The sequence below is a fragment of the Alligator mississippiensis genome, chromosome 2 (assembly GCF_030867095.1).
Source record: "Alligator mississippiensis isolate rAllMis1 chromosome 2, rAllMis1, whole genome shotgun sequence".
In the NCBI taxonomy this organism is placed as follows: Eukaryota; Metazoa; Chordata; order Crocodylia; family Alligatoridae; genus Alligator; species Alligator mississippiensis.
In genome coordinates, this window is record NC_081825.1 from 13,828,997 (window position 1) to 13,845,402 (window position 16,406).

Sequence of the window (16,406 nt, forward strand, 5' to 3'; positions counted from 1 at the left end):
TGGGTGTGCAGGCTTATGGTGACTAAAATTGCTCCTTTCTGCAAAAAGGAAACTCCATCTTACTAACACGTGCCATTTTTAGGCACATACAAAGTTTCAGTTTCACAGATTTTGCATGTGAGTGCCTAAGCAAACAGGTGGGCTCCAACACTTACGTTAAATTTCAACATACTTGATTTTTTTTTTTTTGCCATGTCAAAAATGAAGTAGCGGATTCAGCCTGGGTGACACTGGCAGCATGAAGTCTCACATAAAGTCCTTCAAACTACGCAAACAGGGGAAGATTGTCAGCTGATGCATATTGTCATAGCCCTAGTGAAGTTGATTTATGCCAGCTGAGGACTTACCTTGCTATGGATTAAGTATTTTTATTTTTAAAAAGATGACTTGGAAAGGCAAAAATTCCTGGCATTAGAGTTCTTTATTTCAGAACATATAACAAACCAAGTGATGGCATTGTTGACACAGCACCATGCAAAGACATGAAATACAATATATTAAATGAGTACCTTGTTCGCCTGCTACATTTGCAGTCAGTTCAGGCAGGAAGACTCAGTTTTCCATTGCATTCTGCCCTATCCTTCCCTGAATCGACAGCTATGAAGCCTGGTTTATTGCCTTCATTCCTGACCAAGTGGATTTGCCACAACTGCAAGACACGCTGCCAATTTTTCAAATGCTTCCATAAAAACTGGGTCAAGTCTCCCAGCTTTGCCCTTGTTCACACTGATGCCCATCTGATGCAACTCCATTGATTCAAATAGACTTCCATTGATGGAAGCTACGTGGATTGACAGGAGTGTAACAGAGCAGACTTTGGCCCAGAGGAACAAAGTCACCTCTGTGCAGAGGATCAGACACAGGTCCATGTACCACATGTCCCAGCATGAAGGGACACATTGACCGTGGCCTCCCTCTGCCCAGGGGTGATTGTCACACACGGAAAGTAACTAGGCAGTCTGTACTATTAAAACCCAGGATATAAAAAAATAAAAAGGCATAAAACACAGAACCAAACAGGTTCCAAATAAGGCATCAGCAGATCCAAACTGGCTATGCTCGTATTATGTGCCTCATTCTTCATTCTTCTCCTTGGCAAACAACATAACACAGACTTGTGGTCGCCTCACTCCGACCCCCAACACCGTAAGAGCAACCAGATGGGTTCAAGTTCCGTAAAAAAAGTGTCCTTTTTGGTAAACATTTCTCAAAAATAAACACAAAAGTGTTAAGCAATTTTAGTTCAAATTATTTTTTTTTTTTTAAAAAGAACCTTCCTGTAAAGTAAAAATATATAGATATATAGAAATAGAATATATTTGTTTAAAAAAAAAAAAAAGAGAGAGAGAGAAGAGAGAAAGACATTCAGTATCGTATCAGTGGATTCGGTTGACATTCTATCCATCCTCTTCTGTCACGATGGTCGCTCGTTAAGGCAAAATCTCAGATTGGCACTGATGACAGCAGCCTACAACTGGCCAAAGGCAAAGGAGAGACCGGTGTCAGTGGCTCGGTCTCTCACGCATGCGGACAGAGCCATCCTCCATTCCAAAGTAAACTGCTTCTGCCATGTTGATGAACAGGCCTGTTTCCACCACGCCTGGGAATAGAGAAATCACAGGCAAGTTAGTGATCTCCTGGTCTAACCCGATCTGCTCTAGTCCTTTCATGTTAGGTACTGAACTATTAATTCATTAACACGGCATCCAAAGTCTACCGTCTTCATGTTGCTAAGCTTGCAGGCTACAGGCAAGCCCTCTGTCCTTAAATTATTGGGCATAAACCAACCTAAATTTGAATGGGAATAGAAGTGGGTAATCTACTTCCCTCAAGACAGGCTGTGCCATTCACTCATAGAAAATGAGGGTTGGAAGGGACCTCAGAAGTTCATCTACTCCAAGCCCCTGCTCAAAGGAGGACTAGCCCCAACTACATCATCCCAACTAAAGCTTTGTCTAGCCGGGCATTGAAAGCCTCCCAGAATGCAGCTTCCCCCACCTCTCTGGGTAACCTGTCCCAGTATTTACTACCCTCCTAGTGAGAAAATTCTTAATATTTAACCTAACTTCCCTTGCTGCAACTTGAGATTGTTGCTCCTTGCTCTGCCATCACTGAAAACAGCCCAGCTCCATCCTGTTTCAAACCCCACTTCAGGGAGTTGAAGGCTGCTATTAAGTCTCCTCTCAGTCTCCTCTTCTCTAGACTAAATAAGCCCAGTTCCCTCAGTCTTTCCTCGGAAGTCATGTGCCCCAGCCCCTGAACCATTTTTGTCATCCTTCGCTGGACTCTCTCCAATTTGTCCACATCTTTTCTGTAGCAAGGGCCCAAAACCGAACACAGCGCTGCAGATGTGGCCTCACCGGTGCTGAATAGATTAAAAGGGCTCTTGCACCCTGTTCTGGACCAGAGGCTCCTGGCTAGTAACACCGCTCCAAGCAAGCAGGCCGCTGACACCATGTGGGACAACAGTCCTGTCTTACAGGCACAGCTGGTTGCATAACACACTGTCACCCGTCCAGCACTTGTCACCGTAAAACCCTGTTTTCAGTTGCTTGTGACCTTGCCAAACAAACATTTGGGCAGAAATGTTCCACGCTGAGTTTCTGCCTCCTGTAGGATTTTCTGGGGAATTTGAGCCAAAACGCTTTAGTCATTTTCAAGAATGAAGGTAGGGCAATATACCTTATTTTACCCACTTTGAAAACATGCTGGCCACCTTTCCTTGAACATCTCTAGCATCCCCATGCTTCAGAGCAGAGGCCTGAAACTGGGCACCTGGGAATTTGAATGTAAGGGGATGAAGCTTTGCCAGCGATGCGAACCCGTGCCAAAATCTGAACAGAGTTATGAGACCTTGCGGAAAGAAACCCGCTGTTCACACATAGTTCGCAGAGACTTGCTGGAGTTCAGCAGCTAAACCCGTAGAAGACTCCAGTCTTACTAAGCCAGCTTGAACCTCACAAACCCTAAGCGTGCATCATCCGCACAGGGCAAGCAAGATGCTTTCAGCCCCAGCCTACAAGGACTCGGATGGACTTTCCCAGTACAGGCTGCTGCTCTCAGATGGGATGGGATTGAGATCAGGGGCTGGTCTCTGAGGTGCTCTCCAGGATCATCTGCTGACATCTGGGCAGTGAAGAGGAAGAAGCTGTTTGATTCAAATGCAGTGGGGATGATAAATCAGATCTACAATATTGTAGAGGAAGGCCAGGAAAGTAGGAGTCTGGAGGGGAAAAACAAATTTATTGGGTAAGACCAGGTGCTAGAAGGGACAGGAAGGTGTCAGTGGTGGACTGGATGAGGGGACGGGATGAGGAGCAAGGGGCAGGGGACCAGTAACTGGCTGGGCAGAGATCAGGACATGGATCTGGAGCAGGCCTGGACACAGCACTGGATGAGAAACCTGGGGAAAGAGCTAGTGGGAATAGAGAATATGGTCAAATGAAATGAGATGACAGACTGAGAAGTGAAGGAGAGAAATGGGACTGAGCTGGGCAAGACTGGAAAGGGCAGATGCTGGAACTGGAAATCTAAAGGGAGAAGAATGGAACTAACTGGGTGAGGAGACAGGGACCACATCAGCAGCCTGAAGAGTGGAGCTTCAACATGACAAAATACGGACAGCAGAACTGGAACAAGGGGCCAGGTAGGGGTTGAGACGAGATCAAAACAGGGGCAGGTTGGACGGGATGGGACAAGAGTCCATGCCCAGAAGAGTGCACTCCACTCTGGGACACAGAAAGCAACCCAACATCCCAGTCTCATGTTTCCTATGCTCTCAGCCGCCACCTGCGTAGCCAGCTGGAGAAGCATCTCCTTCCCCTCAGTGCTGCTCCATGAGGTTGTAGTGTCACTGGATACACCATCACTTGCTCCAGGAGCTCAAGGGGCTCTATGTAACAGGTTTAAAGGGTCTAACCCCACAATTATCAGCCTGAAGTCTTGCAAAAGAGCCTGGTTTTCTCAGCTGGTGTTTAGGTAACTAAGTAAATAAAATGTTTTTAAAACACCTGGGAAACATCATGCACAAAATGCCCATGCAAACTCCATTTCACCTCCTTGTGCAGTTGAGCTGTGATTTAATCTCTAGTTGCAGGAGCAGACGCCATCCTTTCTTCAGGATCCCCAGTTTATTCAGTGCATAGGACAGGTGCACTGAAGATGACCGGAAGAGGTCTTGACTTGTCTCCCAAACTGCAGCTTTATTTGCTCCAGGCTTTGGAAGATGTGTAGAGAATAAGGCAGAGATTGCAGAAAGGATGGACTTCCTTCACCACGCAGCCTATGTCACCCCAGATAATCAGAGTCTCCCCCAGTGTCTGCTGTAAGTGTCCTATGCAGTGCAAGTCCAGACCCTTAAGCCAAACCTTGCCCGAGCTGCCAGTCATCACATGTTCTCCATTTTCTGGCTACCTGACTTGGTACCCTGGGGCCTGAACTACAGAAGTGCCCAGGCACCCACAGCTACAACATCCCAAGGGTGACAGTGGTCAAGTACTCGGGTTTCCATAAGCTCATATTGGGCACTTAATATTTCTGACCTGGGTCTCTCACTATTTCTACTGTTGAAGGACATCGGAGGTTCAATCCACAGACTAGGATTTGTGTGCTAGGTGCTTAGCATCTGGGTCCACGTCACCACTTATAATGGGGAAATTCCTCAGCATTTCAGGGGGGAAGGGAGTGAAAACAAACCCATTGGTAAAGTGCTGGAATACTGTAGCACAGAAAAGCCCAAATAAATCATTCAGTCTTCAGAACAAGGTAATTGCCAGCAGTGAACAGGCCTTGGAGCCACTGAACAAAGAGAAAATAAAATGCTGAATAGGTGCTCAACAGGTGAGCACAATCCTGGGTACTAGGTGAGCCAAGGGGTGTGGTAGGAGAAAATATTACACTAATCCATAATCAGGGACTGTATTCAAATGCATAAGTAGACATGAGCCAAAGCCAGCTTGTCCAAGCAGGCTAAATTCTGGTCTTTCCTAGCTAAGCACTTACCTTTGCACCCTCAGTAATGTTCTTTTAACATGGGGGGAAGGTATGAGCTGACTTATTACAAAGGGATCCCTGAGGCTATCTGCAGTTGGCAAGGCTCTGCAATGCTGGAGCCTGGCTACGAGGTTCTCACCAGGCGCAGGGGCTACTTGCTGAGACCCCCTGCTGTCAAAAAGCCATGTGCTCTGAAGCAGGCATCTGTACAATCGAACCCCAAGCTCATGCCTTACAGGACAAGTGCCACAAAAGGGCACAGGAAGAGAGGACAAGGGTAGCAGAAGTATTGTCAGTGGGAGCTCTTCATTATAAGGCTCACATCTTCATAACCTTGAATTTTTACCTCTCCTGCCCTCTCAGAACTCTGGGTTTTTCCTGAGCGGGGCATATTTCTGAACAGAGAATAGAAGACATTGCAAGCATAAAGGGAGATGGATAGCAAAGGATTCTCCCTGCCAGTCCTGAAACCGTCCAGCCCCACCTGTGAAACACTACACACAGAATTAGGGGGGAAAACTTTTCTTCCTAGTTACTTTAGTCTTGTTTTAGCAGCATCTCTTCCTGAGGCTCAAGATTGACATCTACCGGCTGCTGGAAGTAAGTGCAGAATGATATCCAGCTGTCCACGAGGCCTGAACAGGTCAAGATGGGTGAACTCCTATCCCCACTGATGTTGATAATGATTAGGCTGCTGGTGTGTTGAGACTGACACCATTGCATCCATCAATTCAGTGTCATTCTTCCTTTATACGCCCTCATCTACAGACCTATTGAATGTCTCTGGTCATAGATGTCAAACTCTGTGGGGCAAGGATGGCATGTATGGTCAGTGTTCGTACAGTGCTTGGGGCGCTGCTCTATGTCTGGGCTCCTAGCCATCAGGGCCATACAAACATACAATAACTGAAAGCACAGGGAGTTTTACCATGGTCTCCAACGGTGCCTGGTTTTTGCTTGTTACTGTTAATGGGATGCAATGGCAGAGAAGTGAAGGTCACTACCTAGATGTCCAGAGGCGCGAGCTCAAAGCTTTGCCCTGGGCTTGTGCCAAAGACTGCCTCCAGTCAGGCCAGCTGTAAATGGTACCTTATTTGAATGAGAGAGTGAAGGCAACTGGGCATGATGCTAGTTCATAGGAAAGTTGCATCACTCCCTTGTGTGTCATTGGCTACACTGGCATGCCTGAGCCATGCTATCCCAAGGGACCGCTAGCACAGGATGGACCTCTGACCTATCTACAGCATGTCAGAGGAAGCCGATGACACCTTGCTCACTTCCAGCTAGTCAAGTCCTGACCAAACTCAGCACTGTGTAAAGCAAAGATCAGGTCTAGATTAGTTTTGTCCTTCATATCTGTGCATTGTGTGTGAAACAAGTCACATGCCCTGGCTGACACAAGGAAGAGCCTGGGTGTAAAACCACAGCTATGCTGATAGAAAAGGGCTTGCATTACCTTAAATTCCAGAATGCCTCTGTCACCTCCTACCGTATCTCCACTAGAGGGCTCTGCCAAGCAGTACTGTGCCTGCAAAGCAGTACTATGCCTGCAAAACGAGCCCAACGTGCATCTTGCCCACTGCTTATAATCTAGAAGGCGAGTCCAAGCGATGAGACTGGAAGATGGTCACTACTTTGCAAGACTCGGGGTCCCAGGGAACATAATTCAAGATATGTTAGCAAGTGAAGCAAGTCATAATGTGAGTCTGTATGCCAGGAAGAAGTTTTAGGGACAGGGAACTACTGGGGGAAACAGGAAGGGGGCAGGAGGCAGAGGGTGCTGGCTGAGCCCAGGCAGGGTGTGGGCAGGAAAGCAGAGCAAGCTGAGTAAATTAGAAAGGGCAGCAACCCAGGGCTTCAGGAGAGAGGACAAGAGCTTAATGAGAAGACAAAGGACACTGGGGGAGATCCAAGGCAGGGAGGGACAAAAAATAAATGGCTCTTGAGAGCCTGACTGGTAATTAACTTGAATGGGTCACAATTAATTTACAGATAATTGACTTGCTACGCTGGACTGGGGGGGATGGCCACCAGGAGGGAAACTTACCATGTTTCCTCTCTCATGCGCCACAGGTACTTGAAGCAAGACAATGGACTGGTCCTTCTGTAGGATCCCAGGACAAAAAGGCTTTTTTCCCAGAAAAAAGTTATGCTTGTTTACAGCCCAAGTTGGGCAACTCATGGGAGCCATTCACTCAAAATGGACAGTTCAAAGCGTTACGACTAAACTAACAAAGGCCCCTGCACCAGTACAGGCTGGGGGCTGATTGCCTGGGCACAGCTCTGCAGAAAAAGACCTGGGGGTGACAGTGGACAATAAGATGGATATTGGTCAGCTGTGTGCTGTTGTTGCCAAGAAGGCTAACAGTATACTGGGCTGCACTGGTAGAAGCGCTGCCAGCAAATCAAGGAAAGTAATGATTATTCCCTTCTATTCAGCACTGCTGAGGCCACATCTGGAGTAGTGTGTTCAGTTTTGGGCCCCCCCCCACTACAAAAAGGATGTGGACAAATTGGAGAGAGTCCAGCAGAGGGTAACAAAAATAGTTTGGGGGCTGGGGGACATGACTTCTGAGGAGAGGCTGGGTTTATTTAGTTTGGAGAAGAGGAGACTGAGAGGGGACTTGATAGCAGCTTTCAACTCCCTGAATTGGGGCTTGAAAGAGGATGGAGAGAGACTGTTCTCAGTGGTGGCAGATGACAGAACAAGGAGCAGTGGTCTCAAGTTACAGCAAAGAAAGTTTAGGTTAGATATTAGGAAGAATGTTCTTACAAGGAGGGTAGTAAAACACTGGACCAGGTTACCCAGACAGGTAGTGGAAGCTCCATCCTTGGAGGTTTTCAAAACCCAGCTAGACAAAGCTTTGGCTGGGATGATCTAGCTGGGGCTGGTCCTGCTTTGAGCTGCGGGTTGGACTAGATGTGACCTCCTGAGGTCCCTTCCAACCCTCATTTTCTATGATTCTAGGAGTGTGCTCACAGCAAAACCAGAAGTCACCACACCCCCCTATACCTATGATAGACTGCACCACTGGGCCTCATTCAGTCTTAACTCTGAAGACATAAGCAGGCTCGTTAACGTCAATAGGACAACTCACATGCATTAGCACCAGAGCTTTAGGGATGCCATATAGCAGATAACTCTGTAGGGTGGCACAGGGGGCCTCACTGGAATGACAACCATTAAATAAGGGAAAGGGAGGCAGTAAAAAGCTACTGGCCCCACTAGGGACAAGCCTACGACCTGAATTATAGAGCAAGAATCAAATGATCTACTTCTCTCTTCTGATCTGAAAAGGACCATTACAAAGAAATAGCCTAACAATGAGCTTAGTTAGTTTACAAATGGGAGACTTTTCTTTTTCTCTCACATACCACTTACCCTTAAATACGTCATACACCTTGTCTGGGCAAGGCAGAATAAAGAAAAAAAAAATTCTTTTCCAGAGTCACAGCCAAACACTGACCCTTGGAGCAGTGGCAAGGCCTACTCCGCACCTGGCACACCCTCCCTTTCCTGCTTAGGTAAAACCTTGTAATACCCGCTGCTACTGAGCTGTCAGCTCTGATGCTGAACAGTGGACTCCGTCTTTTATAAAAGTAGCGTTAATGCTGCTGTTACAACTATATTCTAGGTAACTGGAATAAAAGTTCTCTTGGAAGCACGCTTGGGTACCTTCTGCCTTAAGCTGCTTTATACAGTCGTTGAGTCTAACTGCTGTATCTGACTTTCCATTTCAGTAGTACATGAAGCAATTCTGTACTTTGGAAGAGTTTCAGAATCAACTTTCAATTATTTGCTTACCACCTTGAACAAATGCGCTATAGACATTTTTGAAACTGTGCTGCCGCTCAGTGGTGGATCTAGTTATTGCAGCTACTTCCATTAAGAAAGCAGCACTTTAATTCATGCAGACAAGTTTCTTTCTGGACCTAAGACTTAAGTTCTGTTTTTCATCTGACAAAAAAGGCCATGTGGAAAATTCACCAGGGCCCTTGTTAGAGCTACACAAGAACAGAGGGGGGAAAAAAAAAAAAAAAAAAAAAAATCAAACAGCCCTGAATATTTTTTTCCTTTAATGTAACCGGATACCCAGAGCGTCATCTTCCTCAAATTCAAAAATCTGATGTTGCGGCCCTATTTCTAGCCTGTATATGCTCTTTCTAAACTTAGGATAGGATTTCCCCAAGCACTAACTGGTGCAGCCTCCAGTATGGACACAGTTATCCCAGCACAGTTTACTTGCTTACTGCAGAGTAGCTGCGCTGGAATAAGCACTTGTGCACTGATCAGCTCTTTGGTGGTGGTGAAGTTAAAAGCAGTAGAAATTCAGAGATGAGCCCTTCTGATCCTCAATGGGACAGTCATCACAGGCAGGTCTGAAAATCCCACTCCTGTGTGTCCCACTCCTGTGTGTTTGAATCAAGTCTGGTCTACATGGGTAGTAGAGTAGGAACTGCTGCTCTTAATGACTTTACAAGGATTTATCTAAAAGCACTGCTCTGAATTTACATCACTGTAAATGAAAATTCACTCAAGCCTTTAGGCTCCAAGTCAATAAGATGCCTGGACACTGGCCTGAGTGAATGTTGTTTAGTCCAAACCCATCAGACCAAGAATACATTTGATCTTAGCCAAAAGGACACATGGCTAGTCTCACTGCAATCACATTCTTAAAGTTTGGCATGTGCCTCTATTCCTTGCAAAACCAGGGCATAAGGACCTGACTGACCAGAAAGCTTTAGCCTCAACAGGTCCTTTAGCTGCTTCACTAGAAGTGACCAAATAAAACCCCGTGTAGATGAAGTTATAGCAGTACACTTTATTCTAGTTGAGGAAGCAAAGTTAGCTGTTCCATTATAAGTGAACTGGGGTTCAAAGCACCTCAACAGTTTCAAAACATAGGACATACACACACACACCCAACTACCCAAAAGAGATAAGTTTGGTATAACTTTTCCAGTTGGAACCAGAATCTCAACAGGGCTTTTTTAAACCAGATAGACTACCTGGAATCATTTTGATAGTTGTGTTCACATCCTTCCACTTGTGGACCATGTCAAACTTCCAGTCCAGTATGAAATTCCCATTGTCCGTCACCACAGGGCCCTAGGGAAAAGGTTGCATTAGTTAGGGTTACCATACGTCCAGGTTTTCCCGGATGTGTCCTCTTTTTTGGCCCCCTGTGCTGCATTGGGACAGGTTTTTTAAATGCATGCCAAATTTCTGGGAGTTCTTCTCCAGGTCCATTTTCAGCACGGCCACCGTTAGGTAGTAGTTCCCAGAATACCTGCACAATCAGGAGCTGAGTTCCTGATTTTGCTTTGCTCCTCTGGTGGGAACAGGGGGAGGGTGATCAGAGGCAGCAGGGAGAACAGAGGGTCGGGAGCGAGGGGCACCGGCAGATCTGGGGGGCGAGGGCTGCAGGTCCAGAGTGAGGGGCACCGGCAGGAAGGGGTGGGCAGGGTATTGCTGTTTGGGAGTGAGGTGCACTGGCAGGGCTGGGGTCAGTGGGTCAGGAGTGAGGGGCGTAGCAGGGCTAGGGGGGCCCTAACTTGTCAGAGAGGAGCAACAAAATGGGCAGGGGTAGGGCATCAGCATGTCACTTGACCCCCCCAATCATATTCCCCCTTTCCCCTTTCACAGGCACCCTCTTTTTTGGACCTGGAAATAGGGTAACCCTGCCATTAGTTAACCATGCAGTGTCTTTTACATCCAGGTGTAAAGTGAGCTGCCCACAAAGCTTTCCACTGAAAACAAATACTTCCTGTGGGACATTAAAGTAAAGAAAGCAGCAATTATAAAAATCTGTTCTTAAGCCACTTGTTATGCACAAGAATTATATTCAGTGTACAAAACGGCACACGAGTCTAATACAATGTGCATGTGTATCTGCATTTGGTGCACTGTGCCTTCCACCCCCTCAAAATCCGACTGGGAGGCAAGCAAGTAAATACACTTGGAAGCTGAATCTGCTCCCACTGGACTTCTCTCTCAGCTTTTGTGGTGCAAAAAAAAAATCTGTTAATGAAGGGCTTTCAGTCAATACCCTGCACATCCTATTACAGAGAGGGAAAGGCACAGCTAATTAATTAACCAATTTAAGTTTGACAAAGGGAGTCCCTTTACATAGACTAAAACTATTTGATTATCTTAAAGCTGATCTGGGCAGTGAATCAAAGAACCTCCCTCCCCCCCAGCATGTAACAATGCCAGTTTGCTGAAAAAGTGCAAAGGGCTGCACTCCAGGAAGGGGTGGATCCAGGATCCAAAGACCATCCCTGCCCCACTAAAGCCAAAGGCCTTGCCCAGCACTCCCTCAGGCTCAGAGGAAGTCATCAAGTCCCTTCCTGGAGGGAAAGCTGGTGGGAGCTCTAGGATGCAAGACACAAAGGCAACATGAGCAAATCAGAGTGAACTTTGGACTGGGGTTTTGCTGGTTGCAAATGCAGGTGCCAGGATATTGGATGCAGGCTGTAATAAGCTGGAAGCAGAGAAAGGCAGGGGAACAAGTGAGCATGGCCCCAAAGGGAACCGTTCTTCCTGGGCACAGGTTGCTGGACGAACAGCCCAGGAGATTCGAAAGCAACCAAGACACCAGCTACTTGTTTCTACTGTATTTAGGGAAACAAATCATGTTGCACCAAAAATACACTCAATTTTTACCCTCAACTCTTCATGAGAAGGAAAGTAATCCAAGAAGACCATGAATTATGCCAACTGCTTGGGCAAACAGAGCACTTTGTTAGGCAACACCTTGCTCCTTTCAATCCTCAGTTATTATCTGAGGAGGTATGTCCACACTGCAGGGGAAAAAGCCTGTTAACCCAAGTCACTCAACTCACATTGCAACACAACAGCAGCAAGAACAAGCCAGTCTGGATTTTGATTGGTGTTAGCAGCTCAAATTCAAACCCAGGGAAGCCTGGGGTTGAACCTGAACTGCTGACTCCAGTCAAGAACAGGTCTTTGGTTTCACCTTTCTTGTCCAGTATAGACATACCCTAATTCTGACAAAATGCCTGAGAAATAGGGGTAGGTACTTAATTGATAAGGCAGTTAAGTCACAAAGAAGATAAAAGATTTTCTTAGGATTGAATAGTTGAATCACTACCGCAGTCAGCATGGAAACTCAAAAGGTTCTGGCTCCCAGCCACTTGGAAAAAGAGATTACATATGGCAGGAAGCCATGGCAGTAAAGTCCTCCCCAAGTTCCTAAAACTGAAGGGATAAAAATGAGTCTAGTATTCCCAGAGTACTGCTCTCCCTCAGATTGCTACCGATTCTGAGAAAGCCACAACGTGTACCTGTTACAGAGAAAAGCTGTGCAACTCCTTATGAATAAGAGTCCTATAGACCTGAATATTTACTTTAATTGATGTCTTGCCAGGATACCTGAATATTAACAGAAAAATCTAGCACTCAGCATGTTTTGTGAAGAGTGGTATGAAAATTTAACCATGGGTCCATGAGCAAAGAGAAGTCATAAGGTAAAATCTGTATCAGACCATTTCTAAAGATTTATTGTACTATATGGAAAGGCCCATCTGTATTGCAGGAAAATTTGGCTATACCAAGACACTGGACGGTCTGAAAAAAGTAACTATAGAGCACTGGGTGAATCGTTCAAGGACAGCTCTGGATAAGGGTTTTGCAATGTTATGTTACTCTTAGAGATATTCAGCATGACGTTTAGACAACTGAAAACTGTCTAAACATTGCGGTAGATTTAATATTTTAGCAAAAAGAAAAAAAAAAAAAAGGTTGATTGTTACAGAATGCCTCACACTCCTTCTCAATACACTGCTTTGAAATAACTGTGAGAAGTCACTGGTTTCCAAAGGGACACACAGATTGTGAAGATTACTTCCCCCAGCCATGTTTCTCACAGACACTGTAGATAAACAAGACCTTACTGTGCCTAGGAAGGATGGTGAATCCAAACACGCCTAGAATAGGGCATGAATCCACACGTAGGCATATGCGTGTACACACACACACACACACCCATCCACCCAGCCCTCATAGAAAAGAATAAGCTACCTTTTGGCATCTTAAGCACTACGAACATATGGGACTGCACCTGATGACCCAGGATGTCCCTTCCAGCCCTATGCTCCTGTTTCACCACACCCAGAACAAACTCACTGCTGGGAGAGCAGCTGGAGAGAGACTTTTGTCTATACTTACTGCTTTGCTAACTGCCATCCTCAGCTCAGCAACACCACCAAACTTCTTTTCCAGGGCCCTGGTGACTGGCACATAGGCCATCGGGATGACTTCGATGGGGATTCCCTTCTTCCACCGCTCTCCAAGGTTCTTGGAATCTTTTCTAGGTGGAGACAGTTGGACGCAGGATTAGTCCATCATCATATATTTAATGTCAGACTGAGTTTCACTATGCATTAACACAGTAAGGCAGTTCCTCTGGATGAAATTCATGTGGGCAGGGCCAGCTCAGCTAAGTCCTCATAAAGCCACCAGTTTGAAATACTTGGGCAAAGAGATCTCTGCTTAATTTTTGAGGGTCCTACAGATTTAAGCAGAAGAGGGCAATGAAAGGCAATAACTAGCCATGTCAGAAAAAAGGGCGCATCAGCTATCTAGATCAACTTGCAAAGACATGGGGGATGGTGAATTTTGAGATAAGAGTGCTGCATAATTTGGCAGTTCTTGAGTTTTGTAATTAAAACCTGAGCCAAATTCAACTCACAATGTGTTCAGCCCACTGAAGTCAAGGGGCAACCTCCCAATGACCACAGAAGCAGAACCATGCGACTACTCAACAAACAGGCTCACTGAATTCGACTATGGCTGAACTTGACCCTCTGTCTCCACCTTGTAGGGATAAAATCCAGCACATTTCACCTGTAGTCTGCAATAACAATGAAGCATTTGGCATAGCCTGCAACAATCTTCTCCTGTGTCAGACAGCCTCTGAAACCAAAGTGAGAAAACAAACACATTCAGTTGGACCTTGTCGTGGCTGGATGGCTGATACAAAAAAAAGCTCCCCAGAATATGAGACAAGATGAATTAAGCTCTTTGATCCAGTGCAAGTTCAAGTGCTTCTGAAAGTTAGCAGACCAACAGCCCTGTACCATGAGGTGTGGGGGGAAGGTGGAGGCTCATAGCTCATTTCCAACATAGGGGACAGTCTCTGTCAATTCATGCTGGGGCAAAGACATAAACGACAGAAGACTGTTCTTTCCTCATTTTGTAGGTAGTCTGCAGGTGTTGGGTAAGAAGCAATACTGGAATAGGACAGAGAAACCTCTGTGGCTAAACCTGCCACAGGGATCACCAGGCCTATGAGCCTAAGACCCTGCACGAGCAGGGAATTCACAGTGAACTTATTCCCAATGGCCCTGCACTGAGTGAGATATCCCCACTAACTGCAAGCAAGCCACCACCCATAGCAATTTCTGCCAGTATTGCTGGACACCAGCCCTACTCCTTGCCCCACGTTTTGTGCCCACCTTGTCTATTTTGATTCTCAGCTCCATGGGCAGGAACCTAATTTTCACATGGCCCCATGCACAGCAGGCCTGTTTCAATTTAAGCCACTCGAGGCCTCAGTTTCAATTTAAGCCACACCAGACCCCTTTCCAATATGAGAATTATATTCCTTGAAGCTGCTGGATTTCATTATTGCTCTGCCCACATACTGGATGGCTTTGCTTACCCACCACCTTTGATAAGATTGAGGTCAGAGTCCACTTCATCAGCTCCGTCGATGGCAACGTCAAGCTGCGAGAAGAGAGAATGTGGCTTGAAAACTTTGGGGAATAAATCAGGCCTTCTCAAGAACTGGCACAAAGCAGGCACCTGCTGTTTGTGCAGCTGTGCAGGGAGTCACAGAGCACACGCCGGCTATGAGGTGCTCGCATCTTGCCATATGGGACGGGTCCAACTGAGACAGGTGGTCAGACACTACATGGAGCCCGCACAGCGCCCCACATGCCAGTGTCTTCATAACCCAAACCCATACACCCACTGCTGCTTTCCAGATGTTTAGGCAGTGCTTCGAGAACTGGCTTTGGGAACAACAGTGCAACTGAATACAAGGCATCTTGATACAAGCGTCTGGGTATGTAATTACACAGACATGCGCCCACAGAAAACCCATCTTGAAGTCCATCTGTAATCTCTTCCACTCCCAAATAGACCACCTCGAGCAACTAATCCTCTTCAATATGAACATTGGTCAGGCTGGGTCAGCACCTGAGGGGAAGTCTCCAAGGGGAAATAATCCAGGGACCACTACAGAAAGGGGGTGGCAATTCTGCAGGTGGCATTTTTCCTTCCTGCTCAGAACTGCACCAATGGCACAGTCACAGGGCATAGGGTTTGGTGGTAGAAGATATATCAGGATTTGGAGATGGGCCACTGAAACTCCTACCTGCCACTGAAGAGCCCTCACGGGATGAGCTGCTAATCCAAAACCCTGGCCAAAGTCCTACATGGAGCATCACCTTTATATAAGGCTTGTGAAACTGGGGGGAAGGAACAGACTGGCTGGACTCAGCCAGTGCACGCTTCCTGCCACTCAGACAGCCAAGCCTGCTCCCAGACTGCACACCTCCACCTACTCCATTTGTCTGTGCTCAAGGGCCATCAGATGGGGCAAGGTTCAGAGACGCAAGCAAACTAGGATTAAGGAAAACCCATTTCTTTGTATTGGGCCTTCAATCACAGCCCAAGCTCTTGTCCCCGTGGGACAAAGGAGGGTGCTTTGTCCCAATATACCATCCTGGCCCTGCTTACACCAAAACATTGTCACTGGAGGCCAGTCAGATAGAGATGAGATCTCATTTCTACAGTTCCCTTACCTCTGGGTGTCTGTCCAGGTCACTTAGGATTAAACCATTCTGCAGGATCAACTGCCGTGCCTAGACAGGGAAGATAGAACAAGTGCTGTTTACCTCCATATGCATACTGTCTCCTAGGACCTGCACCAAGGGCACAGATCAGCTTTGTGCTGTTGTTCTTCCAACTCCACGGAGAATTCCCTCTCCCCATTCTGAGCTTCCCAAAGCACACCGTCCTGAAGCAGGAGCAGCACAGCAAGGCCATGCCTTCCCTAGGCAGAGTTGCAGTGTTCCCACCCCTACTCTGAATTCAAGTGGTCCTGTCTATAGAGAGACTGTGTTTGGACTCCTGGGTCCTACTCTTGACCACACAACCATAGTCCCCACTGGCTTTCTGGGGAAAAGGGCAGATGGGAGAGTCTCTTTCTTCTCCAAGGTCAAGAGAAGAAACTAAGCTCCTAGGCTCCATCCTGGAGTCTTCCACCAACTAGCTGTGCTACCCTGGACAAGTCACATACTCGCTCAGCTTCACTCACCTCTTCTTGGTAACAGGAGGGTAGCGATAGCCACCCCACACAAATACTTAATAGTTAGGAAGTACC

General features: G+C 46.6%; 1 protein-coding gene across 3 annotated transcripts in view; it reads right to left on the reverse strand.

The window, feature by feature from the left end:
• Positions 1-402: 402 nt before the first annotated feature.
• Positions 403-16,406, reverse strand: part of RPIA (ribose 5-phosphate isomerase A) — a 28,100-nt gene continuing 12,096 nt past the window's right edge. For all 3 annotated transcript variants that reach the window (XM_006262682.4, XM_019478224.2, XM_019478228.2), the window contains exons 4-9: positions 15,826-15,885; positions 14,679-14,743; positions 13,862-13,930; positions 13,184-13,325; positions 10,003-10,102; positions 403-1,600 (exon numbers count right to left, since the gene is read on the reverse strand). In XM_006262682.4, coding sequence (XP_006262744.2) covers positions 1,503-1,600; positions 10,003-10,102; positions 13,184-13,325; positions 13,862-13,930; positions 14,679-14,743; positions 15,826-15,885 — 534 coding nt within the window. In that variant the 3' untranslated portion in view covers positions 403-1,502. The remainder of the gene's footprint in view (positions 1,601-10,002; positions 10,103-13,183; positions 13,326-13,861; positions 13,931-14,678; positions 14,744-15,825; positions 15,886-16,406) is intronic.